The sequence below is a fragment of the Anolis carolinensis genome, chromosome 3 (genome assembly GCF_035594765.1).
Source record: "Anolis carolinensis isolate JA03-04 chromosome 3, rAnoCar3.1.pri, whole genome shotgun sequence".
In the NCBI taxonomy this organism is placed as follows: Eukaryota; Metazoa; Chordata; class Lepidosauria; order Squamata; family Dactyloidae; genus Anolis; species Anolis carolinensis.
In genome coordinates, this window is record NC_085843.1 from 98,183,996 (window position 1) to 98,198,690 (window position 14,695).

Below are 14,695 nucleotides of genomic sequence, written 5' to 3' on the forward strand. Positions count from 1 at the left end.
CAAATTGGATGTTTGTAGTCAGTCAATACAGATTCATAAATACTGTTAATATCGCTCCCTTCTCATCACTGATTCAGTATAACCTAGGCTAGAAAATGACAGTATTGCAACAGGAATATATGGGACAGAAGAAATGTATTTTTTATATTGATATTCATAAAAAGTTGATGTTGATATCTCAAATGTAATGCGTATACAAAAAATGACCCAAATGGAAGGTTTCGTAAACCTGTTAGTCCAGGTGATTAAAGTCTCAAAGTGTTCGAATGTGAAAAAGGCAACCGGTTTACAATACAATGCCAGGGAAGCTGGAGAAGGTGGATTATTTTAATAGAGACACTGAGGCTAGGATTGCTAGGTGAAAATTGGTAAAAACTTTAATGGTTGTATAGAAGAGGTCATTGTTGTTTGTCACACAGCTAGTTAACAAGCAGTACTTGCTGAAAATAATTCTATACATCAGTTAAATTAGGGTACAGAAGCCCTCGACTGTTTTCATTCTGGCAATCCTTACTGGAGTGTCTTTAGTAGGAGTTATGTTTGAACAGTTTTACACCTTTTGAGAAAAATGTAGCAGGAGAGGGCTACATTTTACTTGTTTAACTCATTCTAAGAATGCATTAAACAGGGACAGTGGATTTTTCTCCAATTTGAAAGAATTGAAAGAGTGTCTTGTTGATGTTTCCGATTCTTGAAATGTTTTATCCAAGCTGGAAAAAAGAAGCTCTGGAGATTTTCTTGTGAACATAGTAATGAAGCAAATAGGAATTTTCCTAGCTCCATTTAACTCATTTCAGTGCGACTTGAGTAATATTTGGGGAAGGAATCTTACATCTTTAAGTATAAAGCACATAATGTTTTTTCTAATTCTTATTTCTTCAGTGTATAAATTGCAGTGAGATACATATTCTTTGCTCTTTTTCTCTGAACTCATGAGCAAGTAAGCTATGGGAGATGGAAATTTTCATTAAATTATATATTTGAGCATTTAAAATTCATAAATCTTCTGATGTATTGTTCACTACAATTAAGATAAAATTTGAATGGTATGACTAGAAAGTTTTTCCCAGACACACAAGTTACCAATTACTTTGATATTTTCACTTATCCATGGCTATAAATTGTTTTGGATATTATGTTGCAAAAACTTCAGCAGTCTTTGTTGTAACACTGATTAAAAAATTAAAATACAGTAGAGTCTCACTTATCCAACATTCATTTATCCAACATTCTGGATTATCCAATGCATTTTTGTAGTCAATGTTTTCAATACATTTTGATATTTTGGTGCTAAATTCATAAATACAGTAATTCCTACATAGCATTACTGCATATTGAACTACTTTTTCTGTCAAATTTGTTGTCTAACATGATGTTTTGGTGCTTCATTTGTAAAATTATAATCTAACTTGATGTTTAATAAGCTTTTCCTTAATCCCTCCTTATTATCCAACATATTCGCTTATCCAACATTCTGCCGGCCCATTTATGTTGGATAAGTGAGATTCTACTGTAATTGTAAAATTCCTCAGATATAGGCTATATTTCCAAATGACACATTTGTTTAGAATAACATAAAATAAAGTATGTTTGTTTTCACAGAATGTAATATAGTGTAATAAAGTTATATAATATCTGTATTATGATGTACGGTGTAAAATATTTGTTATAATGGTACTAAAGTCTGACAATTTAGGTAAAATGTAGAGATTTTATTTTGGGAGAATAATTAGCTTGAGTTGGGTGTTTAAATTGAGCCCCTCAGTGACAACATACACAGAATCAAGAAATTGTATGAATAAATTCTGAGATTATTTTACCTATTCTTCTGTACATAATCCAGTTAACATTTATTCACAGTGATGTCAGTGTCAATGGAAATGTTAAGCTCAAATTGGAATATAAGGAGTTCTTAAAAAAATAAAATGGAATTAATACTAAATATGTTCTGCTATCTCATGAGAGTCAGTTGTTTTGCATTCAGAATACTGTACCTACTTAGCTATAACAATATCTACAGCTTACAGACCACTTACTAGGCTCAGGAATCAATACTCTGTTTCAGGTTCATTACAAAATATAAATTGAATCAACAAGGATAGACATCAGTGAGATTTGCTTTGCATACATGAGCAAATCAAATCAAGTGTGATTCAAAGCTTTGTATTCAGTTTGTGGTTATTTGTAATTATTTTTTTATAGATGTATTCCATAATACTTTGAAATTCTAAGCATCTGTGTATCTTTTCATGATTTTGCTGGTTTATATGGAACACCATTTTACTATACCATTATATATAATGGGACTTGAGCATCCATGGATTTTGGTATTCATGGGAAGACTTGGAACCAAACTTCAGCAGATTCCAAGGGCCTTCTTTAGTTTTGCAAGGTTTGGATGTTTCATAGTTTAATTATTATATTTACTTTTCATGAATACACAGAGAAGTTATTTTTGCATAGTTTAATTTTCAAATTTCATTTGAAAATACAGTAGAGTCTTACTAATCCAAGCTTCGCTTATCCAATGTTCTGGATTATCCAAGCCATTTTTGTACTCAATGTTTTCAATATATCATGATATTTTGGTGCTAAATTAGTAAATACAGTAATTACAACATAACATTACTGCGTATTGAACTGCTTTTTCTGTCAAATTTGTTGTAAAACATGATGTTTTGGTGCTTAATTTGTAAAATCATAATCTAATTTGATGTTTAATAGGCTTTTCCTTAATATCTCCTTATTATCCAAGATATTCACTTATCCAAGCTTCTGCCAGCCCGTTTAGCTTAGATAAGTGAGACTCTACTGTATATTTAATTTCTAGTTCCTATTATTTTGTTTGAAGTGTCAAGGCAACACTTCCTATTGACTACAGTATTATACACCTTAAACATGCATAAGATGGATTGGTTACACCTCATCCCTTTACAAGAAAACAAAAATTATTATTGTTTTCCAAGTTCTATTTCAGCTATGTTATGTAGAAATATTAAGCAATATTCTATGCAGCATCCAATAATTCCATAATACATATAACTAGGATTTATCATGATTGAAAGAGATTGCAAGGACCATCTAGTCCAGGGGTCCCCAAACTAAGGCCCGTGGGCCAGATGTGGCCCTCCAAGGTCATTTACCTGGCCCCTGTCCTAAACTTTAGACTTAGGGCTGACCTAAGACTACCTGGTCTTTGGAGGTCTCTTTGCTTACTTATGGCCTTATGAGATCGTCTAGATGGTCTTTGAAGGTCTCTTTGCTTAGCTACAGCCTTATGAGACCATCTAGATGGCTTTTGGAGGTCACTTTCCTTACCTATGGTCCTATGAGACTGTCTAGATGGCCTTTGAGGGTCCCTTTCCTTACCTATGGTTTTATGAGATTGTCTAGATGCCCTTTGGGGCCCCCTTTCCTTACCTATGGTCTTACGAAACCATCTAGATGGTCTTTGAGGGTCCCTTTCCTTACCTATAGTCTTCTGATGGCCTGATGAGATCATCTAGATGGCCTTTGGGGGCCCCTTTCCTTACTATGGTCTTATGAAACCATATGGATGGTCTTTGGAGGTGTCTTTGCTTACCTATGGTCTTATGAGATCATCTACGTAGATCAGAGATCCCCAAACTAAGGCCCATGGGCTGGATGCGTCCCTCAAATGTCATTTACCTGGCCTCTGTCCTAAACTTTAGACTTAGGGTTGACCTAAGTCTGAAATGACTTGAAGGCACACAACAACAACAATCCTAATTTTTTACTATTTCATCATAGTCCGCCCCCTCAACAGTCTGAGGGACTGTGAATCGGCCCTCCACTTAAAAAGTTTGAGGACCCCTGATCTAGTCCAACATGCTTCAAAGTATTTTGTATATTTTTTTTCTGAAAAGCATTTCCACAATCTTCAGGCAATAGAAAATGTTCCTGTATCACATTGTGATGTTGATTGCTGATTAAATCACAGATAGAGCATAGCATCACATAGGCAAATTATGGGATGTTTGGGTATATATCAAATGACATTCAGAATTTGGGAAGCTTTTGCTCTTTAAGAATGTTCTCTAAAGGAGAACTTTGAACAAAAGAAGGAGAAATTTAATTAAAACATTTGATGGCAACAGGCATTTTTAATTTAGATTAAGTATTTTTATCTGTGTATGTGCCTTCAGGTCAGCTTTTGACTCATGCCAACCCATTGATTTCATAGGGTTTTTAAAGGTAAAGCATACTCAAGAATGGTTTTGCCCATTTCTTCCTCTTCAATACATCCATGTTTTAACCAGGTCAGTTGTTTGACACAGATGTATTTTGGATGATACAATACCCTTCTTTCATAGAGATCAGGATAATTTACAAGGAACAATCTCATTTACCCATTCTAACACTTTTTTGCCATAGTAGGGATTTTAATAAGCATCTTTGTCAAAGAAAATCACAGTATTCACTACACAATGTTAGTTATAATTTAGAATCAGGAATGTCATAATTGAAGTGGTACAACTTGGTTGTCAAGTTTTGGGTAAAAACTACTTCTTTATTCATTAGTTAATAGAGCTCTCAATCAGTGTTGTTTGGAACCTTTGGAAAAATCAGAAGGATTCATAATGTTAATGTAAAATGCTTCGTAAACGGTTGGTGAAGTTTTTAACTTTGTTACATAGCAGACCCTGTACTGAAATATAGTAATTATTACTTGCTTTTTTTGTTGTACTGCCTGTAATTCTGCATTTTATTTATTCTATTAGAATAGAATTTTTGTAAATGCAAAATTGAGTGAATCACTGCAGCCTTATTTTGCTTAGGCTCACCTCCCTCTAATTATCAGGGATATGCTTTATAACTGAAGCCTAAAAATATGTTAGTCTTTAAAATGACTCTGAAATGAACTGTTTGTTTTATGCTCAGTGGATAACTAGTCATGTACACTTACCAGAAGAGCTAATGTTTTGACGGATCAAATGCCATCAATATAAAGGTTGAAAATGTACATTTCAAAGGACACATTTACACCTTTGGTGTGATATCCTTCAGTAGCATTATAATCTTTACCAAAAACCTTTTAGCTCTTACCTGTAAATGGGTAAAAATCAGTGCTACGTGAAGGTTTATGTGTTAATATGCAGGGTAAAGGGTTATAAAGCCAACCTCATTTTGGTCTGCTTTATGTAGATTGGTGAAATGTAGTCATTTCTTTATTCAGTTTTTTAAAGCAGAATAAGGAAAAATTAATTCTGCCCTTTAAAATTTAAAGTCACTTCAGTCAGCTAAATACAAGCATTTAGACATTTATTAAATTGGGAGCAATTAAAAAAACTGGTCTCAAACAGCCTCTCTACTCCAACAATTAAGTTTTTAAAGTATATGAAAAGCGATTTTGAATTTATGTATAAAAAATTCAAAAATTTTGCATCATGTATACTTTTTTTTCTTTAAAATAATTTTGTCAGGATTACACAATTTCATCCTTTTTCACCTGGGTAATAACATTGTGTCTCAGATAGTGTGAATATGTTCCAATTCATTAGGAAATCCAAGCAAATGCATTTTGAGATAGATTTCATGTACAAAATATAAATTAAATGATCTGAGAAATTTCAACATTAACAGTAATTTAAATCTGCACATTGTATTGATATAGTTTAGACTACTGTTTCTCGGACTGTGCCCCTCCAGGTGTTTTGGACTTCAGCTCCCAGAAATCCTAGCCAGCTTACCAGCTGTTAGGAATTATGGGATCTGAAGTCCAAAACACCTGGAGGAGCACAGTTTGAGAAACTCTGGTTTAGACTTGTAATTGTTATGTATTAAAAATGATAACAGACTAAACTATATTTTTGAACTGATTCCAAAGATGTACCCCCTGATTATTTTCCATGTAGAGATTAATCCACATTTTTAGAATATTATTTATTACCAGAGCAAGTGCAATCTGGGGGTTTAAAAAGGGAAAACAACAAATAGATTAAAAAACCAAACACTATTTAATGCAGTCTGTGTAAAGACAGATCATTCAGGCTCAGCATCACTTTTTCATAGTTTATTTCTGATAGCTTTGCAATGTACCAGCTATTATAATGTTGCTCAATTTTTTTCATTTACCTGTTTTATATTCTTTACTAGCTGTGCCCGGCCATGTGTTGCTGCAACTTATGGGAATCATTTGTTGGCCAGGTGGAATAGCAGTGAATAGCCTTGCAGCCTCAAAGCGTGGCTGTTTTTTTCTTTTGGGAATCTTTGTTTGGTGAGCTGGAATGCAACGGAATAGGCTTGCTGCTTGGAAGGATGGGTACTTGCATTCTAGGGGAATTGTTTTTTGGGCTGCTAGAATTGCAATGAATAGCCTCACTACTTCAAAGCCTGGCTGCTTGCTACCTAGGGGAATCTTTGGTTGGTCAGTTTCAATAGTACAGAGTAGTATCGCTGCTTCAAAGCCTGGCCACCTTCTACTAAGGTTAATCTTTTGTTGGTCTGGTTGAATTGCACTGAATAGCTTTGCAGCTTCAGTGCCTGGCTGTGTTATAGTTAGGGGAATTCTTGTTTGGCCAGGTGGAGTAGCACCCTCAGTCAAAGAGCCACTTTGAAGCCTGGCTACCTGCTTTGTGGGGGAATCATTGTTTGGCCAGCTTGAATTGCACTGAATAGTCTTGCTGCTTGCAAGCCTGGCTGCTTTCTACCTTGTAGAATCCTTGGTTGCCCAGGTTGAATGGCAATTAATAGTCTTGGTGCGGCAAGTATGAATGCTGCAATTAGTCAACTTGATGAGCATTTAATGGCCTTGCAGCTTCCTGCCTGGGGGAATCCTTTGTTGGGAGATGTTAGCTGGCCCTGGTTTTTTCCTGTCTGGAATTTCCCTGTTTTCAGAGTGTTGTTCTTTATTTACTGTCCTGATTTTAGAGATTATATTGTGCAGATACTGTGGATTATGTGCCTTGGCATTCTGGGTTATATAGCTGTGTGGAAGGGACTTGAGTCTACCCTGCCATATAATCCAATTCAAATCTGATAATCTGTATTTTACAGGCAGTGTAGATGAGGCCTAAGTGCACTCTGTCTGTGTCCTGGGAGCCATTTTGGCTGAGGGAATTGCTAAGATACGAAGGGGGCGGGGCCCTCTCTAAAGGGGGAAAATGGCTCTTTCTCATCCTCTAATTTGGGTTTTATTTTTCTAGGGTTTTTTTGTTTGAAAGACATAGACTGGATGACTATGACTTTTGTGGCCAAATTGGGTGTGATTTGGTTCAGTGGTTTTGTTTACTCCATAGTAAAACGGCACATTACATAGATAGATAGCAGGCCCGGCCCAACACGGCACGCTGGCCACGCCCCCGCGTTGGGCGCCACCTTCCCAGGGGCGCTATTGAACCCCTGGGAGGCGGGGCCACACCTGGCGGAGGCGGGGCCATGTGACATGGAGGCATGGCCAGCTCTGGCCCCGCCTCCCGCGGGGCGCGCCCTGGTGCAGCCAGGCCAGGGCGCACCCCGCGGGAGGCGGGACCGGCCACGCCTCCCATGGCGCGCGCCCGCTGCAGCGGGAGTCCTTTCAGGCTGCGGCCTGGAAGAAATCCTGCTGCAGCTTGGCTGCGCCAGGGCGCACCCCGCGGGAGGCAGGACCAGCCATGCCTCCCACGGCGCGCGCCCACTGCAGCAGGAGTCCTTTCAGGCTGCGGCCTGAAAGAACTCCTGCCGCAGCTTGGCTGTGCCAGGGCGCGCCCCGCGGGAGGCGGGGCCACGTTTGGCCCCGCCTCCCGCGCCGCGCACCCTGGCCCCGCCTCCCATGCCGCCCGCGCCGCGGGAGGCGTGGCCGCCCGGCGTTGGAGGCGGGGTTAGGGCGCGGGGGGCGGGGCCAGTCCTGGCCACGCCTCCTGCGGCGCAGGGGAGGGGGCGCAAAAAAAAAGTTGCGTACCCCTTCGAATTTCCTCGGGCCGGTCCTGATAGATAGATAGATAGATAGATAGATAGATAGATAGATAGATAGATAGATAGATAGGCTATGCAAGAAACATGTTCAGTACCATGTGGCATATGTTATATATTTTTTCTCTTTGCATTTTATCATGCTCTTGGTACTACTCTAATGCAGTGTTTCTGAAACTGTGCTCCCCCAGGTATTCTGGACTTCAGCTCCCAGAAATCCTAGCCAGTTCACCAGCTGTTAGGAATTGTGGGATCTGAAGTCCAAAATATCTGGAGGAGCACAGTTTGAGAAACTCTTCTCTAATGTTTGTAATAATTTACAAGTTTAAGGTATATGTGAGAACATTTATCGCCTTTTCTGTGCTGTATAAAATAGCACACAACAGTTTTTAGAAGTTTGGCCCCACTCTATTTCTTTTTTTAAAAAACTTACTTTAGTACTGGTTGAATGGCCCTAATACAAATGATTGGGACCAAAAAATGTTTTGAATTTTAGATATTTTAAAATTTTGTAATATCTGTATTTGCATATGCAAACTATGCGAGGAAACCCAGTCTAAACACAATAGTTATTTCTGTTTCATTTTCACCTTGCACGTATCACCTGAAAGTAATTTTATACAATATTTTTAAATTATTTGATGCATGAAAGCAGGTTTGTGTACACTGAACTGACAGCAAAGGTGTTAATAGCCAGCCATGTGGAAAAAATATTATCTCAGTTTTCCAGAAATGGGATGCTAAACCTGTGTGATATTTGTAAACAGTTCTTCAAGCGGTTTTCATTTTAAATACTTATTTTCTTAAAATTCAGAAGTATAAAAGTTTTATGTTAGAATTATTGTGAAAATTCTGATAAAATTAGCACATACTGGTACACTGCAGTTCTGTGAAATCTAAAAAATTAAACAAATGCTTTGATGCCAAACTTTAAGTTTTTAACATCTTTGAACATTACATAAATATTTAATGAGGATTAATAGCTATAAAATTTAATTTAAATAATTTATGTTATCTATCTTAAGTTATGTACTCAATGAGATTTGTGAAGAGATGTGTCAATATAATTAGCTTGTGCACACACAGTTTCTCAAATATCTATTTGTGTAGCAGTATTTAAATATAACTTTAAAATGATTAAATTCAGTCATAAAATACAATATATAAAATACAATGTAGAATAAAGTGTATATAGTACAGTGTGGTGTAGGAGAGAGAGATAAGTATAGATTTTTCATGTGATGGTATGGATTTTTAATGTGATGGATTTTGCATATGACATTTGAAATAGTGAATAGGAAATTCTGTTAGAAATGCTAAGAATATAACCAAATGATACTCAATTCTAGGGTTATTACTTTGGTGTATACTTTGCATTTTTTGTGGCCAGTTTAAATTAGATCATTCTCAGTCAGAAGTTGGTGTTTTTTATTCTGAAGAATAACATTTGTTTCAAAATACAGATTTCCGCATCTTGACCCAATCCATCTTATCTTGCAATTGTACTGTACTATATATATTTTATAGGAGTAAATCTAAGTGATTGTTAACTCATTAGAGTATAAGTTTTAGTTTGAGTGTGTCATTTGTATTATTTTTCCTTAGTATTAACAATTGTTTCAGGTTGTTAAAAACTCTTTGAGGATAACTTGTGCTTTTGTATTACTGATCTAATAAAGTTAAATTGAAATTCTATACCCGCTATTGAAAGCAAGTACCATTGAATACAATGGGATTTACCTATGTGTAGACATGTGTTGTTTATCTAGGTATCAAAAAGCCCTTTACAGACCTTTTTCTGTGTAGGTATTTTATCAGATAATTACGTTCCTCACAGTTCCTTACAAATGTGCAGAAGCCAGTTGAGAAAGGCAGGGATGCAAATTGCTTACCCATCTAACTCTAAACAATGTTACTTTCAGTTTACAATGTAAGGTTGTTTGGATAGATGATCTTTTAAAAAAAATCATACCTACATTTTAAAGAAAAAAAGTAATTGATACTGTTATATTTCATGCACTAATTACTATAGTATTGATAGAAGCCATAGGAAATAACTTGGATTAATCCACTTTGCCCATTTCAGTAGATGATTTAAATAAAATGGGGGGGGGGGTATCAAAGATTCAAATACAGTAGGGTCTCACTTATCCAACACTCGCTTATCCAACGTTCTGGATTATCCAACACTTTTTTGTAGTCAATGTTTTCAATACATCGTGATATTTTGGTGCCAAGTTCGTAAATACAGTAATTTGTACATAGCATTACTGTGTATTTAACTACTTTTTCTGTCAAATTTGTGGTATAGTATGATGTTTTGGTGCTTAATTTGTAAAAGCATAACCTAATTTGATGTTTAATAGGCTTTTCCTTAATCCCTCCTTATTATCCAACATATTCGCTTATCCAATGTTCTGCCGGCCCGTTTATGTTGCATAAGTGAAACTCTACTGTACCTGAATTTCAGTGAAAATTCTACAACATTTTTTCCAAGTAGAGTGAATGTGTAAAGCTGTTAACCTTTTCCTTATTGAGAATGTTAAAAAGTCATAACAATTTTGATTCTGCTTTCACATTATTTGAAATTTGTGTCAATGCCTCTATAATGTTTCTTATACATTTTGCCTAATCTGTTGCATTACTTCTCTACAGGAAACATTTGAATTGAAAAAGAAGAGTGAGACCTATTCTTGGAACTTTTCTTTCTCTTTCTTTCTTTCTTTCTTTCTTTCTTTCTTTCTTTCTTTCTTTCTTTCTTTCTTTCTTTTTTTGGTGAGAAGAAGAGCCACACATCTGACCATGGGGAAAACAACAGCTAAAGGTAAAGTTGTGGAAGCAAAAAAAAGAAAGAAAGAAAAAAAAGTGGGGGGATACTGTAAGGTGGTAAATGCAATTGCTCCTATATGTTCTTTCCAATGGAGCGGACCCAAGTGATCCCCATTGTGGTGGTGATGAAATGAGTGTGATAGGGACTATAGCCTTAATGGCTTAAATCTCAGAGTACGTCTGATGGTATGTCAGGCAGAGCACAGTGGAAAGCCTATTTAAAAGCGGAGTGGAGCTCTTTCAAATGGTGAAAGGTCTTTTACTTTCTGACCCACAGGAGAATGACACTTTATCTGCAAAGTTGTTTGAACTAGACAGGGAAAATGTTGTGTGTGTGCTGCTGAACCTTTCAGTGGCTTTTGATATCAGTAATCATGGTAGCCATCTGTGCTGCCTTGGGGACTTGGGATCTGTCATGGTATTCTGTTGTGGTTCTCATCCTCCTTAGAGGGGCAAATTCAGAATGCAGTATCAGGGGATTCCTATTCAACTCCACTGTTGGGTCACTGGGTTTCTCAGGGTTTAATTTTGTCTCCCATGCTATTTAATTTCTACATACATTTGCTGGGAGAGGATCTCTGGAAGTTTGAAGTATACTGATGACATCCTAACTTTTATATTTCTTTTCATCCATTTCTATGAAAAATGTATCTCTACTAAACCAGTTTCTGTTGTCCATACCAAAATGAATGAAAGCAATCAAATTGTAACTTAATCCAAACAATATACATGTGCTCTAGATTAGGGAATCAGAATTTAGCATATGTTTGATATGGTTACACCATAGCCACCCCTGCCAGAAATATCAGGTTTGCATCTTAGGCATGCTTCTAGTTTCAGATATGATGCCCAGGCTTCAGTAGTGGCCAGGAGTGCATTCATGGCAACTAAAATTGGTGTGCTTTTAATGTGCCAGGTACTTCCATTTCCTGAGATGTTATATTTGGCTACAATGACACCTCCCTTGACTACTCCCCATTTGGAATAATGTAACACACTCCATGTGGAGTGCCTTTGGAGATTTTTTAGAAACTCCAGCATATCCAAAGTGCTGGAGCCAGGCAGCCACATGTTTCTGACATGACTAGTGCAGGTTATAGATCAATCATATAATTATATAGTTCAAAGAACTACACTGGCTGCAATCCATTTCTGGGTAGAATTCAAAGTCCTGGCTATGACCTATAAAGCTCTCCATAGCTTGTTAGAAAAAGTGTATATTCCTATATGTGTCTTCCTGTGTTATACGATTTGCAGAAGATGGCCCACCATCATCCCAGGCATGTCTGGTGAGGGCAAGAAAAAAAATCTTCCCGATAACTGCTCCCAAGTTATGGGACTTGCTTTCCTGGGAGGTCTAGTTGTCCTCCCCCCATCTTTCCTCCAGACCTCTTTTTTAAAAGGAGGTTTTTAACTGGTTTTTTACTGATGCTTTTTGAATTGAAATATAGCTTGTCTTTTTCAATTACCTGTTTCTTAATGGTATTATTCTTTTAAAATGTTGCACTGTGCTTTGGATCCCATTTTTGGAGAAAGGTGGGAAATAAATAAAGGAAATTAGGCATAGCGTTTCAGGTGTGTCATGTTTCATGTGGCACTCCATATCCTTCAATGAAGAGATCTGAAATTGAATAGGTATGAAATACCCAATGGAAAGGATAGTATGCTAGGAAAGAGGAGCTGGGTTCTCCTCTTGTTTTTGGACAATTATTACTTCTCAACCTCAAATGATACACATGACATTCACAAGCTGTATGGAGCCCTTTTTAAGGGGTGTAGAAGACAGCAGGAAAAGAGTAAGTGAAGTGGCACAATCTTCCTATTCTTGTATGTCACTAGTGTCTGCTTCTCTTGGAGAAAGGAAGACAGGTACTAGTTGAAACAGAAACATGTGGCATACCTGCCTCCTAAACAGCCCTGTCCGCTCTCACCTCTGAGTATGGGAATTCCCATCTTCAGGAGACGGATGCAGCAAAGGCATTCCTCACCTTCTCCCACCTCCTGAGGGCTGTATAAGCTTGTGAAAAATCAAATTTGAAAGTGTGAAAGGGATGACTGTACTTTTTTACTTATTAAATGTAATGTGAAATGAAATTGCATCTCAGAAAATTGTTCAATTCATTTTGGGTGGCAAGTCACACTTTCTCAGCCGGAGGGGAAGGCAACGGCAAACCTCCTCTGAACTAATTTTTCCCAAGGAAACCTTTTAAGTAAGAAATTACTTGAAGGCACATAGCAACAGTTTGGATTCATTTGAATAGGAAATCTGTGGAGACAGCTAAGATAATATTTGTAGTTCCTATAATTTAAAGTAAGCATGTTCCTAAACATTGAAAACTAGTTATTATTGCTCATAATGCTTTAAATATTCTGCACAGTATACTGAAATATGTTAAATGTGAGTTGTTCGGTTGTTGTTTTTTAGATTCTAAGACTGTTAAAAAAGAAAAACATGGGAATAATAATGTGTCAAGCAACCAGTTGTTTCATAATGGTATGTATTATAAAGATAATAAATTGCCTTTTGAAAAGAAGTTTGTATAGATCCTCCCTGCAGAAGAATTTTTGAGATACCCTTTTGCTTTTTGCAGCTCTTTTGTGCCTCTTCTTTTTTTTTGGCAATTATTCTTTCTCACCCTCAAATTATGCACATGACATTCACAAGCCATATGGAGATCTTTTCAATGGGTGTAGAAGACAGTAGGAAGAAAAGGGAGATATCAAATTTCCTTGCTCATATATAATAAAGTTACAGCAGTTGAATGCTAACTCATTTGGCTTTTTAAAAAAAACATATAAAATATTTCAATTTTGGCTCATGTAGATTATTTTCACTTATTTCAGCATGGTATATGGTTATAACTAGCAAACATTTCATACTGTCTATTCAATTTTTGGTATGTTCCTTTGCTGCTTGTCTATGACATTTAGTTTGTTTTTGCATTTTTCTGCTGATTGAGGAATTAAACATTTAACATTTCATTTTCTTTTGTAATTCCATGTTGTTAAAGATATATTGCTACAGCAGTTGCCATTTTTAACATTTAATATATTACTGTAGCCTTATGTTTAAAGTTGATTTTTGCCACCTTGAGGTGACTTTGAATATTTAGAATTCAGAAAAGACACATACAGTAGTTAGGCAGACAGTTGTAATAGATGTGCTTAAACAAAAAACATTGACTTGTGAACACAATTACATGTTGGTTAGTGATCAGCAATTTGACTAAGCTGGGTTTTCCCCCTATTTCATGAAGCCATAGTGTATGTTGGAAGAGGACAGATGAGTCAGGCCATAGAAATCAGGACATTTTAAGTAATGTGTTGTGGGTGGATGGGAGAAATAGGAAAGCTGATACATTAATAATGGAACATAAAAACTGGGGTTAGAATTTTGTGGACCTCCAGATTTTGTTATGTCACTAGAGTATAACTCAGAGTTCCTCATTGCTGGCTGACAGTTTTATGAAGAGCACAAACACAGGGCCTTTTTACACTGTGCAGTTTTAGTGCAATGATTTCACTTCAACAGCATAGAATATCATTGCAATTAAAGTGGAATCATAGTGTGACAATTGTGTTAAAGTGTGAACAGGCCCATCATAAAAGTCCAGTGGCAACTTATAGACTAACACGTTTCATTTGGTGTAAGAATATCAAGCAGTATATGGGGCATGATGTTCTTCCCCTACCTCTGATATGCTTTTGAATGATTTTCATTTGGTGGTGGGTTTTTTAACACATTGTATTTTACTATTGCAACAATCTGTTTTTGGCTATTTTAGAAATCAAATATTTGTTTTTTGGGGGTCTCTTGTTATATTAGAATATTAAGGTAGTGTAAAATGAAAAGAAATTGAAGATCATTTTTTTAAAGGTAAGCATTATGTCATCAGCTTTTGTTTCCAAGTAATTGGAGAAAAGCTGAGATTATATAGATGAAGAAATAAATATA

General features: G+C 36.5%; 1 protein-coding gene across 3 annotated transcripts in view; it reads left to right on the top strand.

Moving 5' to 3' along the window:
- scml2 (Scm polycomb group protein like 2) overlaps nucleotides 1-14,695 on the top strand; it is a 60,398-nt gene that overhangs the window by 5,998 nt on the left and 39,705 nt on the right. For 2 of the 3 annotated variants that reach the window (XM_016992387.2, XM_008107285.3), the window contains exons 2-3: nucleotides 10,567-10,735; nucleotides 13,166-13,234. In XM_016992387.2, coding sequence (XP_016847876.1) covers nucleotides 10,714-10,735; nucleotides 13,166-13,234 — 91 coding nt within the window. In that variant the 5' untranslated portion in view covers nucleotides 10,567-10,713. Of the gene's footprint in view, nucleotides 1-10,566; nucleotides 10,736-13,165; nucleotides 13,235-14,695 lie in introns of those variants that run through there. The other variant, XM_016992388.2, reaches the window with a different exon arrangement.